A 19,307-nucleotide genomic window follows, 5' to 3' on the forward strand; every position below is an offset into this window, starting at 1 on the left:
CATGGGCCCGATTTTTGGGTGAAATTAAAGGGAACTGGCGAACAGGGGGCTGTGTTGTGCTTGGGGACTTAGGGGATCTTTAAAGCACTTCTGTGGAGGGACTGTAGCCGGAGAAGCTTCGCTGGGTGAATGAAGCCTCTCTGGTTCGTTGCTTTCCCCGCTCCGAGGAAAAAAATTGGTGATCGCTTTGGCGGAAGTTCAGAGGAGAGAGCCAGAGGGAGGGACTTTGTTGCAGCCGCTACATTGAGAACACACAGGTCTTTTTCACAAGTGTTGCAGGTTGTTGGCAGGAGTGTAGTGATTTTCTGAGGGTGAATCCACTTTTCCCAATTCCCCAAAAATCGCTACAACGAAGCGACTTTGGCGCTAGTGTTGCAGGAGTGTTACAGATTGCTCACGACGTCATGCGTAACACAGTTTTAGTGGCGAAAACAAAATGTAAGACTAGTGCTAAAGTCGTACGGAAGGGACCAGAATTTTACAAACAGTTCACTTGTGATCTTACTCCTTCCATTGGTGTTGGCTTTGCATAGAAGGGGTTGGGAGAGAATAGCCACAACCCCCCTCCCCAAATTCCCCAGCAGCCTCCCTGAGATGTGCAGACCCACTCCTCCCTATTCCCTCTGCTCCTCTTTGAGCCCTCCCGACAGTCTCTTTCACTCTTTCCCTCTGCCTCTCTTTTTTCCACCTTTTTAGCCTTTTCTGCAAACTGGCAGCCCTGGTCAGGCACCGGGTCTCTCTCTTTGGTAAGCAGCTGTCTTGCTCGGCAATCTTCCTGGGGGAGTGGGTTGGTCTGTCTCTGCGTTTCTTCTCCTTGTCGCTGGCTTGGCAAGGTCCGCTCACCTTGCATGCCTCCTCTTAGTCCTCTGTCCTTCCCTCATTCTGTCACCCACAAATCCACCTGCTTCCCCATCTCCCTTCTGCCTGTTTGGTCTGAATGCCTGTTCCTCGTGCCTGAAGAAGGTCCTCCTTTCTCCCTCCAGGTACGGACGCCACCGCAGTGGTTAACTGCCTTCATATCTTGGCACGATCTCTGGATGCCAGGTGAGTTGGTCTCTTCCACCTCTCCCAAAGAAAGCCCTTCTTCCCATTCTGCAGCACTGGGAATTAATTCAGAAGAGGCCACACAGACCCTGTCTCCCAATGCACTGTCCATGCTAAAATAAGTATATTGGGGGTCCCTGGCCTTTTACAGCCTGTGGGCCCCTGTAGAATTTTGATAGGGAGTGCAGAGGGCCACCCCAAAATTGCTGCTAAAGGACTTGGAGCCAAAAGAATACTCCCCTCCCCTCTTGGCAGCCATGGGAAGCCCTTTCATTTTAAGGAGGGGAGTCAGAGACAAGCTTTGCCTTGCAGCGGATCCATCTGCTTTCTGAAAGGTTTGGTGGGCACCCAGGGGAATTGGTGGGTGTGCTGGTACGCGGGCCTTGACAGAATTCTCAAAGTCCCTTGGGTCCTGCAAAGCAGCACTCTTCCACCAGGCATTTGGTAGGGGTCTGGGCTGCACCTCAGTCATCCATCTGGGCCCCCTGCCTACCCCCACTCCATGGGTTGCTGCTGGATGGGTTCCCTCTTTTTGAGCCAGGCCTTCCTGAAATACCCCTCAGCTTGTCCACCTGGATCGTTGGGATATTATGATTAGAGTCAAGCAGGATAGTCGGAGTTAAGGAAATTGGTTTTAGCTGAATGTTAGCATTTTACTCAGATTTCTGTGTATAAAGGTAAAGGTATCCCCTGTGCAAGCACCGAGTCATGTCTGACCCCTGGGGTGATGCCCTCCAGCGTTTTCATGGCAGACTCAATACGGGGTGGTTTGCCAGTGCCTTCCCCAGTCGTGACCGTTTACCCCCCAACAAGCAAGCTGGGTACTCATTTTACCGACCTCGGAAGGATGGAAGGCTGAGTCAACCTTGAGGCTGCATGTCTGCTGCCTTACCACTCTGCGCTGCAAGAGGCTCTTTTTCTGTGTATATTTGTGTATTTTACTGTTGTACATGACCTTGGGACGATTTGTTGGAGAGGGGCAGTGTAGAAATCTCTAAATAAATAAAGGTGCCAAGCATGCTCAAAGTGGCCACCAGAACAAGGAGTAGGCGAGAGAAGGGGAGCCCGGCAAAATTAACTGGAGGATAAGGAAGTCCAGTGGGGGGTGGGGGGTGGGAGGTGGGGTCAACGACCAAAGATTTTCCCTTCCCTCCAAGCACATCCTCACAGGCTTCCTCTTGCATGAATCTCTGACACTGAGAAAAATTGACTTCCAGTACTGAGAAAATGGAACGCCACATTTATTGATTTAAAATGCCCACAACCATGTTGCCCTCAAGGGGGTTTCGACAATAAGCATTAGACTTCTCACCTGAAGGCAATAAAGCTCTTAATGCAGGGGAAGGGAAGAAATAGTTATTATATATATATAATAACTATTTCTTCCCTTCCCCTGCATTAAGAGCTTTATTGCCTTCAGGTGAGAAGTCTAATGCTTATTGTCGAAATATATATATTTCGACAATAGATATATATATATATAAATATATATATATATATAAATATATATATATATATATATATATATATATATGTATATATGTATATATATATATTTAATTGCAAGCTACTTTGTGGTCAAAAAAATCTAGAAATCAGATCAAGTAAATAGAACTTTGGTGCAGTCCATGCAGGATGTATGGAGGGAAAATAACAAATGAAAACAAATGAAAACACCTTTCCTTTCCTTTTATTCCCTTAGAAGCTCATTGAATTATGAATCTTGAGCCACAGGGAAGAAATGGCTTCTTCATTTTATGGAAGAAGGACTAAAACAAATTTTGCTGCCACCAAAGTAAACTTAGAATCATTGTCTCTAAGCAATAAAGCCAAGATTCCAAAGTAGACAGTAGTGCCTTAGCCATAATAAGTGACGATACCATAATCCTGCATACTCTCCAGAAAACGACATTCAAGCAGGACATAAAACATACTATCTGAATAAGGCCCATTCAAACATCATAGAACCATGGTGGGTAAAAGAGCCAGATTGGTGTCATGATTAATCTGAAGAGCTGGGTGTGATTCCCCAGTCCTTCACATTTAGCCAGCTGAGTGACCTTCGACAAGTCACAGTTCTCTCAGAGCTCTCTCAGCCTCACCTCCCTCACAGGGTGTCAGTTTTGGGGAGAGGAAGGGCAGGCGATTGTAAGCCTCTGTGAGACACATTCGGGCAGTAAAAGGCGGGGTATAAAAAACCAGCTCTTCTTAATCTAGCAAATAAAAATGCTCTGCAGGAACACGAGGTAGTTAAATAATGCACATAAGGAATTAAGGACCTCAGGAGAGAAATGCTCAGGGACAGGTGATCAGCTCGACAAGCTCTGACTAATGAACTTCTATAATCAATCCTTGAGACTCGCTTTTTAATCAGGGAGTAAGCTTTTGTTTTACATATGTCAGCAATGGAAGTAGCCCTCATAGCAACTAGAGTAGTTGAAGTGCCGTCATAGAGGATGGAGCAGAGTTGCTTTCTGCTGCCCCAGAGGGTTGGATCAGAACCAAAGGGTTGAAATTAATTCAGAAGAACTTTTGGCTAATCATCTGGAAACAGTTCCTGACAGTCAAAGCGGTTCCTCAGTGGAACGGGGTTCCTCAGGAGGTGGTGGGTTCTCCTCCTTTGGAAGTTTTAAAGCAGAGGCCATCTGACAGAAATGCTGATTGGGCAGCAATTCTGTGGGGTTTTTTGGGAGGGGGGCATCATCTGGGTATGGAAATTACAACTGGTGCAGAATGCAGCTGCAAGGGTCCTCACTGGAACACCTTGGAGGGCCCATATCCAGCTAATACTGAGACAGCTGCATTGGCTGCCAGTTGTGACCCGGATCCGATTCAAGGTTTTGGTTTTAACCTTTAAGGCCCTTTGAGGCCTGGGACCCACATATCTGAGGGACCACCTATGCCCCCTGCAGGCCCTTGTGCCCCAGGGAAGTTCAGTTGGCCTCGACCAGGGCCAGGGCTTTTTCGGTCCTGGCCCCAAACTGGTGGAATGAGCTCCTGGATGAGCTGAGGGCCCTGCAGGAGTTTTTGGCATTCAGCAAGGCCTGTAAGACAGAGCTCTTCCACCAGGTCTATGGTTGAGTCCAGCCCAGGAAGATCTGATACCCCCCTGGACTAGAGAAGAATGAAATGCAAGGCTGGACCCCCCCCCCCCACTGGCCAGCCATTGCTGGGAGGGATGGGTCGGCACTCGGGGATCCCCCTGTGACGGGTTTTAAGCTTTTAGTTAGATATTTGTCACATGGGTTGAGCCGTGGGATTGTTTTGTTGCCACCAGACAGGTTTTTAATGGGTTAATATTATTGGGGTTTTTAGTGTGACCCATCACAAGCCAGTTTACTGAGAGCGGCAGGATATAAATTGCACTACAAATAAATAAAATAAATAACTGGGGTCTCTGTGGGTGGGCAGGTAGTTGTGAATTTCCTACACTAGAAGACTCTGCAGGTACCTTCCAACTCTGATTCTATGAGGCAATTTCTCATTGAAAGCTTTCAGTCCTCCCGATCCTAAAGTGTCCCATTTCAAGGCAGCTAATAGGCCTTCCTCAGCAAAGAGCACTTTAAATCTCAGATTAAAAGCATAATGTCGTCCTCCTGCTTCCAGAGAAACTTGACCCATAGTACATTTGAAACATTGGAACATTCCACAGTTTTCTTCAATATTATTTTAAAGTATTTCCATATGTGAATATATTTTATTAGCTTCAATCCAAATAGCTGAGCCATAAAGAATAAGGGGATTTACTTTGGATTTAAATGCTAGCCCAGGTCTAGGAATGTACTTCTGCCTGCCCCTTATCACAAAAAACCCTCCCTGATTATAACATTAGCTCAGCCAGAGAGAGGAGTCATTTCCCAATTTGCATCTTTCAGGGCCTTCCTTTCCACATCCCGAAGTCCGACTTGAGACCTTCTTGTTTTCCCTGCAGGACGGTGATGAAATCAGGCCCGGAGATTGTGAAGGCCGGTCTACGCTCCTTCTTTGAGGGTGCCTCGGATGACATTGAGAAGATGGTGGAGAATCTCAAGCTGGGCAAAGTGTCACAGTCTCGCACCCAGGTCAAGGGTGTGGGCCAGAACATCACCTACACCACTGTGGCCCTCCTGCCGGTGCTCACCTCCATCTTTGAGCATATCGCCCAGCACCAGTTTGGAGACGATGTCATCTGTAAGACAACCAGGGGAAGTGTGGGCACTGTTAGGCCTGAGGCCATGGAACCCGCTGTTTCTGGGCACCCGTCATAGTGAGGGAGTTGGTGGGATATAAGACAAATCCAAGGTGGCTGATTTTCTGAGGTAACATTGTGGTAGAAAAGGATCACAGCAGAGAGATGTGAGGAGGAGAAAATGTGTCAATGGAAGCCTGCCATGAATCCAAGATCCCTACTTTTCTGAGGGAACATTTTGGTCAAAGGATTGCAGTAGAGATCTGTGGGGAGGAGATGCTGTGTAAATGGAAATCTGTCATGGATGTAAGATGGCTGCTTTCCTGAGGGAATGCAGCAGAGACATGGTTGCAGGACAGAACTGTGGGAAGGGTAAGCCGTATAAATGAAAACCTGTAATGGATCCAAGATGGCTGCTTTCCTGAGACAAGGTGACTCCCAAGGAAATTACTGGGAAAGATTGCCATATTTAATACCAGAGAATTGTGGGAAAGATAATCTACATGACACTTAGAGTGAGTCAGTCTCTCTTTTTCTTAGTGGACGATGTGCAGGTTTCCTGCTACCGAACTCTATGCAGTATCTACTCTTTGGGGACAACCAAAAATCCTTATGTCGAGAGGTGAGTGATGGGGCATGCAAATGTGGAGTAAGAAACAGAACAAGGCCGGGTTGTAGAGAAACGGAACATGGGGGAGCACAGTCAGTCAGACGCATCCTGTGGGCCAGATGATGAGCTAGGCTCCACAGCCAATGTGGCAGAGACTATATCAGGAAAGTGAACACTGAATTTTATTTATTTATATTTCGATTTATATCCTGCTGCTTCCACGTAGCAGCTTATGGCAGGTCACAGTCTAAAAACCATCTTAGAAAATGCTTATAAAGCCTAAAATCCCAAGCCCTGTTAAAACCTGATTAAACCCACCCCAGGCAGTGACCAAACTCCCACCCCTATCCTGGCCCCAGCGAAGCAGCAGGCTAACAACTTGTGGTTGGTCACATCAAATGCGACTGACAGATCACAAGGAGAGCCAAATCGCCCCTCTCCCTCTGGCGCTTTCATTGCTGTAACTCCCCTCTGTGTTTTAGAACAGCTGGTCTTTTATAATGTGCTTGGTTGAACCTTCTTGCACTTATTCATTTCTCTTCCCTTTTATTCATTTTTAAAATATAGAACTGCTTTATGGATGATGGGCTGGTTTCTTGGGGCCATCATCACCCAGATTGGGATGGCTGAGGCTAGCCTGGTCTCAGCAGATCTTGGAAGCTAAGCAGAGTTGGCCCTGGTCACTACTCAAATGGGAGACCACGAAGGGAGTCTACGGTTGAAAGCCCCGTGAGGTTTTCATAAATCAGTTGCCACTTGATGGCACTTTCAACCACCCTGATGAGAACGGCACTATCAGGGCTGCGACTAGCCCAAAGTCACCCAGCTGGCTGCATGTGGAGGAACAGAGAATCAAACCCAGTTTGCCAGATAAGAAGGCACCTCTTTTAACCACTACTACACCAAGCCGGCTTCTCCATGGTGGATTCCAACCTGGAGAACTGGGTTCGATTCCCCACTCCTCCGCATCCTCTGGATGACATTGGGCCAGTAACAGTTCTTTCAGAGCTGTCTCAGCCCCACCAACCTCACAGGGTGTCTTTTGTGAGGAGAGGAAGGGAAGGAGATTGTAAGCTGCTTTGGGACTCCTTTGGGTAGAGAAAAGCAGGGTATAAAAAACACCTTTTCTCCATTCCGTTGTTACTCTCTATGCAGACTGTGCTATCCTTCTATCCAGATTGATGGTGGGTTTGTGTTAGACTGTTAAATGATTGCACTGGACAGGGCTTGACAATAAACTGCAATCAATCTAAAGTTAGGTCTTCTCAGCCCAAGTAGGTCTCTTGGCAGTTGAATAATCTGCCCATTGAACCAGTGTCACCCGTGTCACAGTTCCATTTCATTCTCATGGGGTTGTGCAGGGGTAGTCAAACTGTGGCCCTACAGATGTCCATGGACTACAATTCCCAGGAGCCCTTGCCAGCGAATGCTGGCAGGGGCTCCTGGGAATTGTAGTCCATGGACATCTGGAGGGCCGCAGTTTGACTACCCCTGGTGTTGTGTTTCCACACAGTGAATTAAATCTTTGTTGTAGGAACCAGTGCCTGCTTCATCCTTGCAAGAATGGGTTTGCTTTTCAGACACAGAAACCTGGAGAGGAAAAGGACATTTGCACTGTGTCTAGTGCGGGAAGGGGGGCCTCCAGATCACCTTCTCTGCTTTGGTTTATTGAAGCCTTGTCAAGCAGAGATGTAACAGGAAGGCGGACTCTTAAAAGAAAAGTGTGTGTATCTGTCCATGCTCGGAAAATTTCCTGTGAACAGCCTTTGAGTTACTGCTTCTTTTAAAAAGTGAATTTTAGCTTTGGTGGGTGAGTGGCATGCCGATCTTGGAATGGAGAAACAAAAGGACAAAGCCCACCTATGTGACAAGGTGCCCCCTGGCCTCCCTCCCCCTCTGCAGGCAACGACCGCAACTCGGGGAATGTTTGGCTCGGCTGGCAGCGGCGATGCCCGTGGCGTTCCTGGAGCCCCACATCAACGAATACAACCCCTACTCTGTCTACACCACAAAATCGCCGAGGGAGAGAGCCAGTGAGTACCCGTGGGAAGAAAAAGCATGTGCAGATGGCAGCCCCTCTCTAGAAATTGCTTCCAGGGGCTGTAACTCAGGAGACAAGAAAGCTCGGTTGGAGACCACTCCCCTCCCTGATACTTCATTGCCAGTCAGAGTGAGGGGTTGGGCTCCAGAGAATGCCGAGCCCGGGAGTCAGACTCTAGGTCAGGGGTAGTCAAACTGCGGCCCTCCAGATGTCCATGGACTACAATTCCCATGAGCCCCTGCCAGCGTATGCTGGCAGGGGCTCATGGGAATTGTAGTCCATGGTCATCTGGAGGGCCGCAGTTTGACTACCCCTGCTCTAGGTTGATTCTCACAGCTTTGAATAGAAATGGAAATGTGCAGATGTAATTTCCCACCTTCCTTTTTACACTCGAATGCGTGGCCTGTTTTATCCTTCCCTGGCATTCCGTATCTGTGAAAAATCCCAGGTTCATACATTCTTATATTGTGCTAATAAGCACAGAAATGTCCAGGTTATTTCTGTAAAAAACATAATCATGTCAAATTGCCTTCAAATTGGTAGGCTTTTTTCCTGCAATATTGAGGACTAGAGGATTTAAAAAAAATTGATCTGGTTGTTTGCATGAATGCCCCATTTTCTGTATTGGCTGCTGCTGCTTAACACAACTTTGGATAGTCAAGGATGAGGAAGGAATGACTTTTTGAGATATAGATCTGTAAGGGCTTGTCCCTTACCCCAAACTGACTGTTCATCCTCCTCTTTGCACCTGCAGTCTTAGGCCTGCCTAACAGTGTGGAGGAGATGTGCCCCGACATCCCAGTTCTGGACAAGCTCATGAAGGAGATCAGCGGCCTGGCTGAGTCGGGGGCCCGCTACACAGAGATGCCACATGTGATCGAGGTCACTCTGCCCATGCTCTGCAACTACCTGCCCCGCTGGTGGGAACGGGGCTCCGAGACGAACTCGCAGGGGCCCTGGTGCACAGAAGTGACATCCGACCATCTCAACACCTTGCTGGGCAACATCCTGAAGATCATCGTCAATAACCTGGGCATCGATGAAGCTTCCTGGATGAAGCGATTGGCAGGTAAGGAAGGGCCCAGCCGTCAGGGCTGACACGAACCAACCCCAAATGCCACAAAACCAGTGGGCACGCTTTAGAGGTCCTCAGAACCCTAAGATCAGGAAGGATGGTAGCCCCAAGGAGATCAAATTAACCTCAACCAGGGCTAGGCCTTTTGTCAATTCTGACCCCAGCATGGGGGAATGTGGTACCAAATGAGATCAGAGCCTTGCAGGACCTTAATCAGATTTGCAGGGCTTGTAAAACAGAACTGTTCTGCCAGGATTCTGGTGGAGGCCAAAATGACTCATGGGAGGGCAGGCCTCCCTGCTGGAAATCCACCAAATTAAACTAAATCCAGTCTACCTAAATGGTCTCATGATCCTCCCCTTGGCCCTTCTTGCAGGATAGAGAAAACCGGGCAATGGTTTATAATAGTACTAGTAAATAAGCCCGCTGTACTGGAAATACAGTGGGCGCTAGCGGCCGTCAGACCCTTCCCGGGGTGCCTGGCAGCCTTCCCCCCCCCCCCCCCGCAGCCGAGGCCGGCCTCCTGTCTCATGGGCGCACCGCAGCCTACCAGTGTTCGTGGCGGCGAGGCAGCAGATGTCAGCGTTGATACCGCAGCAGGGCCAAAGCGTGTGTCAGCGGCGGCCTGTGTCAGTGGCAGAGGTGGGCTCGTGAGAGAATGGGGTCGAGCGATTCTGTGGCAGCGCTGGCGCTGCCCCCGCGGCCGGGCGGCTCTTGGCAGAGCTGTTGCGTGCGCCAGGCTTCGCGCCGCGTCTTAGCCCCGGCCGCTGGCCGCCACCTCTTGGCCCCAGCCGCTAGTGCTGTTTGTAGCCAGTGCCGCCAGAGTGTCCTGGCTCCGCGGGCGGCCGCTCGTGTCAGCGACGACGCAGCAAATGGCGGCATTCGTGGGAAGGCGGCCGACATTGGAGGGGGGGCGGATTCATCAGTCCGGCGGCAAGGGACCAATTGTGAGCTGCACTGCGCACGGTTCGCAATTGGTCCTTTGCCACCGGACTGACAATCTGAGGGCCCAGTTGATTGGGCCCTCCGATTGTCAGTCCAGGGGAAGGGGCCTATCGGCACCCTTCCTCATCCCAGACAGGGCCCGCCCTCAGGGTCCTTACTGCTTTATTATATCCACTCCGCTAGGAGCGGTTAAAGATGATAACTACATTTTATATACTGTATTTTATCCTATTTATGTATTTTGTTTTGTTGTAACCCACCCTGAGTCACCAGAGAGAGGGCGAGTAATAAATACAAAGAGCCAGTGTGGTGTCATGGTCAACTGAATTAAATGAAATTCAATAAGGACAAATGTAAAGTTCTGCATTTAGGTAAAAAAACCAAATACACCAATATAAGATGGGGGAGACTTGTTTTGGCAGTAGTATGTGCGAAAAGGATCTAGGAGTCTTAGTAGACCATACATTGAACATGAGGCAGCAGTGTGACTCAGTGGCTAAAAAGGCAAATGGGATTTTGGGCTGTATCAAACGGAGTATCGTGTCCAGATCACGGGAGGTGATGGTACCGCTTGACTCTGCTCTGGTTCGGCCTCACTTGGAGTACTTTGTTCAGTTTTGGGCACCCCAATTGAAGAGGGATGTTGACAAACTGGAGCGTGTCCTGAGGAGGGCCACAAAAATGGTGACATATGAGGAAAGGTTGGGGGAGCTTGGTCTGTTTAGCCTGGAGAGTCGATGACTAAGAGGGGTTCTGATAGCCATCTTCAGTCATTTAAAAGGGTGCCATATAGAGGATGGAGCAGAGTTGTTCTCTCTTGCCCTGGATGAATGGACCAGATCCAATGGGATGAAATTAATTCAAAAGAAACTCCGTCTAAACATCCGGGAGAAGTTCCTGATAGAGCAGTTTCTCAGTGGAACAGGCTTCCTTGGGAGGTGGTGTGTTCTCCATCTTTGGATAGCCATCTGATGGAGAGGCTGATTCTGTGAAGGTTCAAGGGGGTGGCAGGATGAGCGATAGGATTGTGAGTGTCCTGCGTAGTGCAGGGGGTTGGACTAGATGACCCATAAGATCCCTTCCAACTCTATGATTCTAAGATCAGTGGCTTCTAATCTGGCGAGCCAGGTTTGATTCCCCATTCCTCCTTCACATGCAGACAGCTGGGTGACCTTGGGCTAGTCAGTCCTGATAGTGCTGTTCTAACCAAGCAGTAATCTCAGGGCTCTCTCCACCTCATCTACCTCACAGGGTGTCTGTTGTGGGGAGAAGAAGGGAAGGCGATTGGAAGCTGCTTTGCGATTCCTTTGGACAGTGAAAAGTAGGGTATAAAAAAGTAATTATTAAATACTGAGGGAATGGGAGATATTGCAGGTCCCAGATTTTAAATATTTTGTTTGCCATCCTATAAAGAATGCCTGCCAGAATAGAACAGATAAAATGGTGTTGAGCAGAGTTTATACAAAGGTCCAACTTTAGTCTACTGCCTAGAAGAAGGGATGAGGGCAGCACCCAGATGAAAAACACGAACCAGGAGGTGCTGAAATAGGTGTAAATCCTTCCAAGGTTGCTGCGTCTGACTGGAGATGCAGTGGACAAGAGGGTGTGTCAGATCCCCCATCTTGCCAGTGTTATCTAGGACCAAATTCCACCACTGGAAAGCCCAGTGTTTTGTTTCATTTGATTTTGTCAGGGCTGGAACCTTAAACAGGTCAAGGAAAGGAGTCCAAGAATCCCGAAAGAACCCTGGGGAACATAGGCAGGCTCTGCTTCTAGATTCCTGCTGTGTCCAGTGTGGACCCGAACTTTGTCCCCCCCCAAAAAAGGCTGGGATGGTGTTCCCAGTTCTAATAAGCAATCCTTAGGTTCCAGAACCAGAAGAAAAGTTAATGTTCCTGGGAGTTGAGGTCATAGGTTTGAAGTAGCCTATAAAGCAGGTGGTTTGGGAAGTTTCGAGCTGCAGGAAAGAGAGAAAAGGAGAGAGCAGACTAGAGGTCAGCAGTGGAGACGGTGGACTGACACTGTCCTCCCCCCATACAAACACACTAACCCTTTCCTGCCCAGTCTTTGCCCAGCCCATCGTGAGCAGAGCCAAGCCGGAGCTTCTTCGTTCCCATTTCATCCCCACCATGGAGAAGCTGAAAAAACGCTCGGGGAAGGTGGTGGCTGAGGAGGAACAGCTGCGGCTGGAGGCCAAGAGCGAGTCAGAGGATGCCGAGCTGCTGATCCGGGATGAGTTCTCCGTGCTTTGCCGAGATCTCTACGCCCTCTACCCGCTGCTTATCCGCTATGTGGACAACAACAGGTGCAGTCCGGGGTGGGGGATTTGAGGAGCCTGGATGTGGCTGGGAGTCTTAGAAGTCGTTCTTGTTTTTTCATACTCCTTTCTCCTAACATGCAAATGGCCCAGACCTGAAACCTACATTAAAGGGCTTCATTAAAGGGCACCTTATGTGAGCCAAATGCTCACTAACTGTGCTGTGATTGGCTGCCTGGCTTGATTGACAGGTGGAAGAGAGTTGTGAGTATAGCGCGTTCCTCTCTTCCGCCATTTCAAGCCAGTATGCAGAGTACCCGGATGCACAAGAAGGGGGCAGAGGGAAGGGAGAGAGCCAGGAAGTGAGGAATGGCCGGAGGTGCATTATTTAATACCCATGGCGCTTGCGTAATGCTATTTTTTTCAATGTGCAGAAATGCCCTTAGTACTCAGCTGGAACACTATCCTGAGGTGGGGCAGCTGCTGTGGCCTACAGTTATTGACCCCCACTCATGCACTTCCCTTGTCTGTTCCCATCTTCCCAACTGCCCAGAGTGGATAAGAAAGGCATGTGGGTAGTGTGCAGTGGTTACCACTCTTGGTGATGATAGCAGAAGCACTCCCAGCTGCATACACAAGCCAGTGCTGTAAGGGAAACGGTGTGCAGGCGGTGTGGGCCTGGTGTCCAGGGGCATCTCACTGAGGATCCCTTGTCCCTTGACTAAGTCCCATGAGTGGTGCATGAGGGGCATCCACTGACCGTTCGGTGTTTTGCTTCGACAGGGCCAAATGGTTGACAGAGCCAAACTTGGATGCCGAGGACCTGTTCCGGATGGTTGGGGAAGTGTTTATTTACTGGTCCAAGTCACACGTGAGTGAGACTTTTCGGTGCAAATCGTGGGGCAAAGAAGCATGCAGTCCGGGAAATGTTGCAGCATCACCAAGCGGGTGCAGGTCTTGAATGCGCCCCAACCACACAACAGTTTCTGGCTCTCACTTTCTCTGTGCCCACTGATGGACTACATTTGGCCATTAGGAGTAAAAAGCTTATTTCTTTCTGCCACAAAATTATATTCCAGAACCTGTCAGTATAGAAGGGCGCTCTTCTTTCATAGCCGCGTCCCTTGGGGACAAGATGGCCCCGTGATCTTTTCTCTTCCAGAGAGAAGTGCTGATTCTGACTTCCCTGTCAAGGAACTGCTCCTGCGCCTCATTCTCTTCTCAATTTCATTCTGCAGAACTTCAAGCGGGAGGAGCAAAATTTCGTGGTGCAAAACGAAATCAACAACATGTCCTTTCTCACAGCTGACAGCAAGAGCAAAATGTCCAAGGTAAGAGGAATGCCCCACTGCGGGGGGGGGGGGGGCAGACAACAACGACAAACTGGCTGGTTGGGGAGGAGTGGCTGGAATGGAGAACCTTTCCATCTCCTATGGGGCTGCCCCACTTCAGACCGAATATCAACTTCCTCGGGGGAATTTGGAAGAATCTTGAAGCTGATAACTTCCCTTCTGCAGAGACAGCCAGGAATCCCTGCTGGATAACAGTGATGGGCACCAGCTGTGAAATAGAGTGCCTAGTTCAAATCTCACCACAGCCGAGGGAGGCCTTCTGTCTCAGTCCTGTCTCCTTCCCTTGGGCTATCTCTAACCATGTCCTGCAGGGTTGTTGGAAGGATTATTGAGCTATTACGAAAATCCACAGAGGAGATAGGCCCTTCCAGTCGCTTTTCACCATGATGGCCAAATGGAACTTCCATGTTCAGAGGCACTCTACTTCTGACCAAGGAGGAATCTTGGCCTCTGTGCTCCCCTTGATGGGCCATTGTTGGGAAATAGGATTGAAGATCAGGGGAGCAAAGTGAACGTAATCTAAGAGTACTATTAGTGACCACCCTTTAGGCAGAGCAAAGCCCAAAGAGGACGGGGTATTCTGCCTAATCCTCCCATCCCGAATGCTTTCACCCTCCTCACAACCAAGGAGGACTGGAAGTCATGGTCGTCTCCTTCTCTGGGGGGGCAGGATTCTGTGAGGGGCACAGTACACTTCCAGGTCTCGGTTCTGGGCTTCTTCTGGCAGGTGATTTTTATTTTGACTTGTGCAATCGATCAATGGGTGGGGAATCAGGAAGACGCGTTGGGGGAGGGGGGGGACTGCATATTCACCCAGGATCCACCAAGTCCTGGGTGGCCGGCTCTTTCAAGGTTGTTTGCATTTTACCTCCTCACCTAACCATCTCTCTCTCTCCTCTTCTGTCTCATTTCCCCTCTTCTCCCTATGCCGTGTGTGTGTAGTCTGGAGACAGCCAGGTTAGAGGCATACCAGCCGTGCCACTGCCCCTCCTGTGGTTTTTTTGCTGTTGTTCGGGGCACGTGGAGACAGCATGGCGCAGTGCACATCTCTGCTGCGACCCTCCCCTCCCTCTTCTCAGGACAGTAGTGGGAACCCTTCCAAAATTTGAGGGGGAGAGGGAGGGGGGGTCGCAGCTGCATGGGTGATGGCAGGAGCACAGAAGCTTTCCGCAGTTCTGGCTGCAACGCATCACATGCATCCGATGGGTTGGCCTCTGCGAGCCATCAAGTGCCCCCATTGGTGGGTCTGACCATCCGTCATGCACCTGGGCAAGTCACCGTATTGTCAGTGCAGCCTCAATCCTGCGATGTCTCTGACATGACCTCTAGTTGTTCTCTCCCCCTCCCAGGGAAAGCCACTGTTCTGTCTCGTCCTCCTCTCCCAGCATGCTTTGGGAATTACTCTCAGGCCGCTTCCCTCTGTTCTTGGAGCCACATACCCTCCTGGTCCTTCAGTCTTGTCCTCTTTCTTCCGCACCCTCCTACGAGGTTCCCAAAGCCCACAGTTATGACATTGCTCACCACCATGTGGTGGAGGGGGGTATAGGGGCTACCCATAATGCCACACTTGGCAGATTGTGTGTCTTGGCTGGCAAGGGCTCTGTGTGTCTTGTGTGTGGTTCTGTGTAGAAGTTAGAAGGCACCTTTGCAAGGCTGAATGTACTTGGGGGAAGGGGGTCTCAGTTACCATCTTGATTTCTGTGGAATGGAGGAGGGGTGTTGTGAGTGCATCTTCCCATGTCAGTCCAGCCCTTCCCCTCGTGCCTTCTGCTCTCGTGGGGCCGGCAGAATCCCAGTCCGGTGGCTATCCAAGCACGTAAGAATTTGGCAGCGGCACTTAAGCAAACCATTTTTCCAGCCCTGCCTTCAGCGAGACCTCAAAGGAATCTGTGTTTCCCCCTCATCTGCTTGACTTTCCCTCCCCGAGACGTGGTATTTTCCTTTTGTGTCCTCCAGTCTTCTTCCATTCTCTCACCTCTCCTTTCACCTCAATCCCACACAAATGTCAAATGTCTTTCCTCCTGCTGAACCTCTTTTCCAGTTCTGATCTTTCAGTCCCCGAACTCCATCAACACCCACCGACCGGCAGCTCTCCCGCTTCCCTTCCCAAATGCCTCTCTTTGCCCTCTTCAAGCCTGCTGTGGTCCCTACACGGAGAGATCTCCCCGACAGGAAAAAACATGCCTGTTGCTTCTGAGACCGAAATCGTGAGAATAGCACACAACTGATGGGCAATCCACTTTCTTGCATGGTGATCGCTCCACTCAGAAACCTGGCACAAGCATCTTTAGCCTTTAATTTTGTTTGTTTGTTTTATTCCTTTTATATTTATCCCACCACTCCCAGCAATGCTGGCCCATAATGCCTTACAACAATTTAAAATTATAGTATTAAGTACAACATTAAAACCTTAAAATTCATAAGCCATACTATAAAATGTATCCCAAAATGTATCCCACGCAGCATTAAAAAGTAGTCCTCAACAGGCTCTATGATCTCTCTAGCAACAGAAGGGTATCTTGGTTTAGAGTTACCTTTCTGCTCTGTTCACACATGTCCTGTTCTCCCCGCCCCCCGTGGTGGGAGAGAGACCGGAAAGCAGTTCAAAGCAGCACAGGGGATTGCGGCCTGAGTGTTTCTTTTGGACATCCTCTTCTGGACTAGGACCAGACCAGTTCCATGCTTTCTAGATCCATTTACACCTCAGAAGCAACAAGGGGCATATCTTTCCCTGTTTGGCAATCGCAGGCTGGGTCCCCAGTGTCCGTTCCCCTCGCACAGGTACTTTCCTCTTGCACGTGAACCTTTCCACCAACGGATAGCACCACCACCAGCAGAATGGTTCCCCAGGATCCACACTTATATCTGTCCATTAAAAAACTACTGTGTTTTGGAACTGTCCAAAGGACCTGCCCATAAGGCCCCTGATACGGCGAGCCTGATACGAGGAGCTGTAAGACTCCTGATATGGATAGTCATTGTCTTCTTCTCCCAAGGAAACACACCTCCCCACTCACCATGCCGCAGAGGGAGCTTTTACCCAACCTCCCCTTCTCCTTCCCTCCCTCCCTTCACCGGATTCCTGCGTCTGAGCGGCGCTTGGGCGTTTATGCTTCTTTGGCCGGCCGGTCTCTTGGCATGCCGTGGGATAGCCAGAGCGAGGACAGCCTTCCATGGCATTAACCCTCCTCTCCCCTCACCTCCCCTGTGCCCAGTCGGGCGGCTCAGACCAGGAGCGGACCAAGAAGAAGCGGCGCGGGGACCGTTATTCAGTCCAGACCTCCCTCATCGTGGCCACCCTCAAGAAGATGCTTCCCATCGGCCTGAACATGTGCTCGCCTACGGACCAGGAGCTGATCAATCTGGCCAAAATACGCTATGCCCTGGTGAGAGGGGGAGAGGGGAGGGCAGGGAGCTCTCTCGACCGTAGGCTGAGCGGTGTCAGACGTTGCAAGGACTCACAACCAACTTCTTAGAAATAGAAAGTTTTATTGAGAAGCACTTCATACATCTAGACTAGCGAAGTCAAATCTGCCTGAGGACAGATTTGCTTCTTCTTATCAATACAATTCTCCCGCCCAAAACTTGAAAGTTCCCAAGGGAGGGGAGGCAGAGAGAGGAGACAAATGCAATTAAAAACAGTGTTACTTTCACATGTCCTTGGCTGTCTTCAGGCTTAGATAAGGTGTTATGGTTAGCAGAACCAGACCCAGCCGAGAGGCCTCACGGAAAAGCACATTCAGAGATAATGGCTACAATAACATACATTTCACTTTTAACTAGTTAGCATGATATAGGACCTGGAGCTCCCAGGCACCAAGCAATCTAACTGTCATTAGAGAGCCAGTTTGGTGTAGTGGTTAGGAGTGTGGACTTCTAATCTGGCGAGCCGGGTTCGATTCTGCGCTCCCCCACATGCATCCAGCTGGGTGACCTTGGGCTCGCCACGGCACTGATAAAATTGTTCTGACCGAGCAGTGATATCAGGGCTCTCTCAGCCTCACCCACCCCACAGGGTGTCTGTTGTGGGGAGAGGAATGTGAAGGCGACTGTAAACCGCTTTGAGCCTCCTTCGGGTAGGGAAAAGCGGCATATAAGAACCAACTCTTCTTCTTCTTCTTCTTCTTCTTCATGGAGGAACTCAGGCTAATTTATGACAGGGTTTTCTAACAATCCTGACAAGCGGTGGGTTAACTCATAAGTGAGCCCCCTGGAATAGCTTTCCGTGAGAAGTTCTCCTTGAGGGGAACATAATCTTATATAGCAGAGGTGCCCAGCACAGTGCCTGTTGACATCCCCTGACACCTTTCCCAGGCAAATGTTTTTGGAAGGTGTGTGTGGGGGGGGGGGCAAAGCAGGGTTTTTGTCTGGCAAGGCTGTGGAGATTTTTTTTTAATGTTGCTTCAGCAGCAGCAACTACCGCAGCACAAGAATCTTCACTGTGTGACTGAAGTTAAGCTGCAGCTGCCATTTTGTGACTGGTGCTGTCATCTGTGGCAGCCATTTCAGGACAGCCGTTTTGTAACTGCACAGCTGTGCAATGTCAGAATCTCTAAGGGACCCATTGGCTCAAAAACGTTGGAGAACCACTTTAAAGACCCCAAAAGATTTTCAAGTTATAAGCTTTTGAGACTTTAAGCCAGGGGTAGTCAAACTGCAGCCCTCCAGATGTCCATGGACTACAATTCCCAGAAGCCCCTGCCAGCGAATGCTGGCAGGGGCTCATGGGAATTGTAGTCCATGGACATCTGGAGGGCCGCAGTTTGACTACCCCTGCTTTAAGCAATCCGGGTCAGATACGTGATAATCCTGCATGTAAATAAGATAATTATGTCTGTAAATTGTATGCAGATAGCAGGGGTGGACAAACTGTGGCTGTCCAGATGTCTAATGGACTACAATTCCCATGAGCTCGGGCTTTATAGTCCACGGTCAGAGCCACAGATAGGCCCTGGGTTATGGGCTTACGTAGTATATGAATTATATGGCACCTATATTGTCATTCTCCCTTTTTCATGGGAATCGTTCCTCCCTCTCGTCTCCTTCTTCCTCACTCCAGAAAGACACTGATGAAGAGGTGCGTGAGTTCCTCAACAACAACCTACACCTTCAGGGCAAGGTAAGTCTTCTTGCTGCATCCAGGGGCAGAATCTCCTCCAGGACTCTCCTCCAGGACAATCCCCTCAGAAGGTCTCTATTTATTTATTAAATCTATAGCCCGCCTTCCTCCTGGGACTCAAGGCAGGTTACATAAGAGTAAAAATCCCCATGAAACCCCCACCCTAAAAACTGCATTATTCCCACAAGAACCAAGATGGCAAGATCCCTCCCACAGTCATCTCACATGGGAGTGCACTAGAGAGCGAAGCCTGAGGGGGGCCTGTTGATCTTATTAACCCAGACTCAACTCAAGACCTGGCAGAAGAGCTCCATTTTACAGGCCCTGCAGAACTTAGCTCTCCCAGGAGCTCACTCTACCAGGTCAGGGCTAGGACCAAGAAGACCCTGGTTCAGATTGAGGCCAGGCGTAGCTCTCTGTGGGCCAGAGACCACTAACAGACTAATACCTGCGGGGCGAAGTGCCCTGCGGGAGGCATAAGCGGTCCCTCAGATAGGCTGGGCCCAAGCCACGGATGTCCTTAAAGGTCAACACCAGGACCTTGAACTTGATCTGGGCGAGAACTGGTAACCAGTGCAGCTGCCTCAGTCCTGGCTGGAACTGGGTCCTCCAAGATAAGCCAGTGAGGATCCTAGCAGCTGCATTCTGCACTAGCTGAGTTTCCGGGTCAAGGACAAAGGTAGGTCAGCGTAAAGC

General features: G+C 49.7%; 1 protein-coding gene across 10 annotated transcripts in view; it reads left to right on the forward strand.

Moving 5' to 3' along the window:
- The window catches only part of RYR1 (ryanodine receptor 1), a 241,827-nt gene that overhangs the window by 148,865 nt on the left and 73,655 nt on the right, over positions 1 to 19,307 (forward strand). For all 10 annotated transcript variants that reach the window (XR_013230906.1, XR_013230910.1, XR_013230908.1 and 7 more), the window contains 11 exons: positions 697 to 746; positions 984 to 1,044; positions 4,976 to 5,214; positions 5,753 to 5,834; positions 7,725 to 7,855; positions 8,618 to 8,932; positions 11,948 to 12,188; positions 12,924 to 13,011; positions 13,379 to 13,471; positions 16,708 to 16,878; positions 18,552 to 18,611. Coding sequence is in view for 3 of the 10 variants with exons in the window: in XM_077336555.1 (XP_077192670.1) it covers positions 697 to 746; positions 984 to 1,044; positions 4,976 to 5,214; positions 5,753 to 5,834; positions 7,725 to 7,855; positions 8,618 to 8,932; positions 11,948 to 12,188; positions 12,924 to 13,011; positions 13,379 to 13,471; positions 16,708 to 16,878; positions 18,552 to 18,611 (1,531 nt within the window). In the remaining 7 variants the exon portion in view is untranslated. The remainder of the gene's footprint in view (positions 1 to 696; positions 747 to 983; positions 1,045 to 4,975; positions 5,215 to 5,752; positions 5,835 to 7,724; positions 7,856 to 8,617; positions 8,933 to 11,947; positions 12,189 to 12,923; positions 13,012 to 13,378; positions 13,472 to 16,707; positions 16,879 to 18,551; positions 18,612 to 19,307) is intronic.

Source organism: Paroedura picta, chromosome 5, assembly GCF_049243985.1.
Source record: "Paroedura picta isolate Pp20150507F chromosome 5, Ppicta_v3.0, whole genome shotgun sequence".
Classification (NCBI taxonomy): Eukaryota; Metazoa; Chordata; class Lepidosauria; order Squamata; family Gekkonidae; genus Paroedura; species Paroedura picta.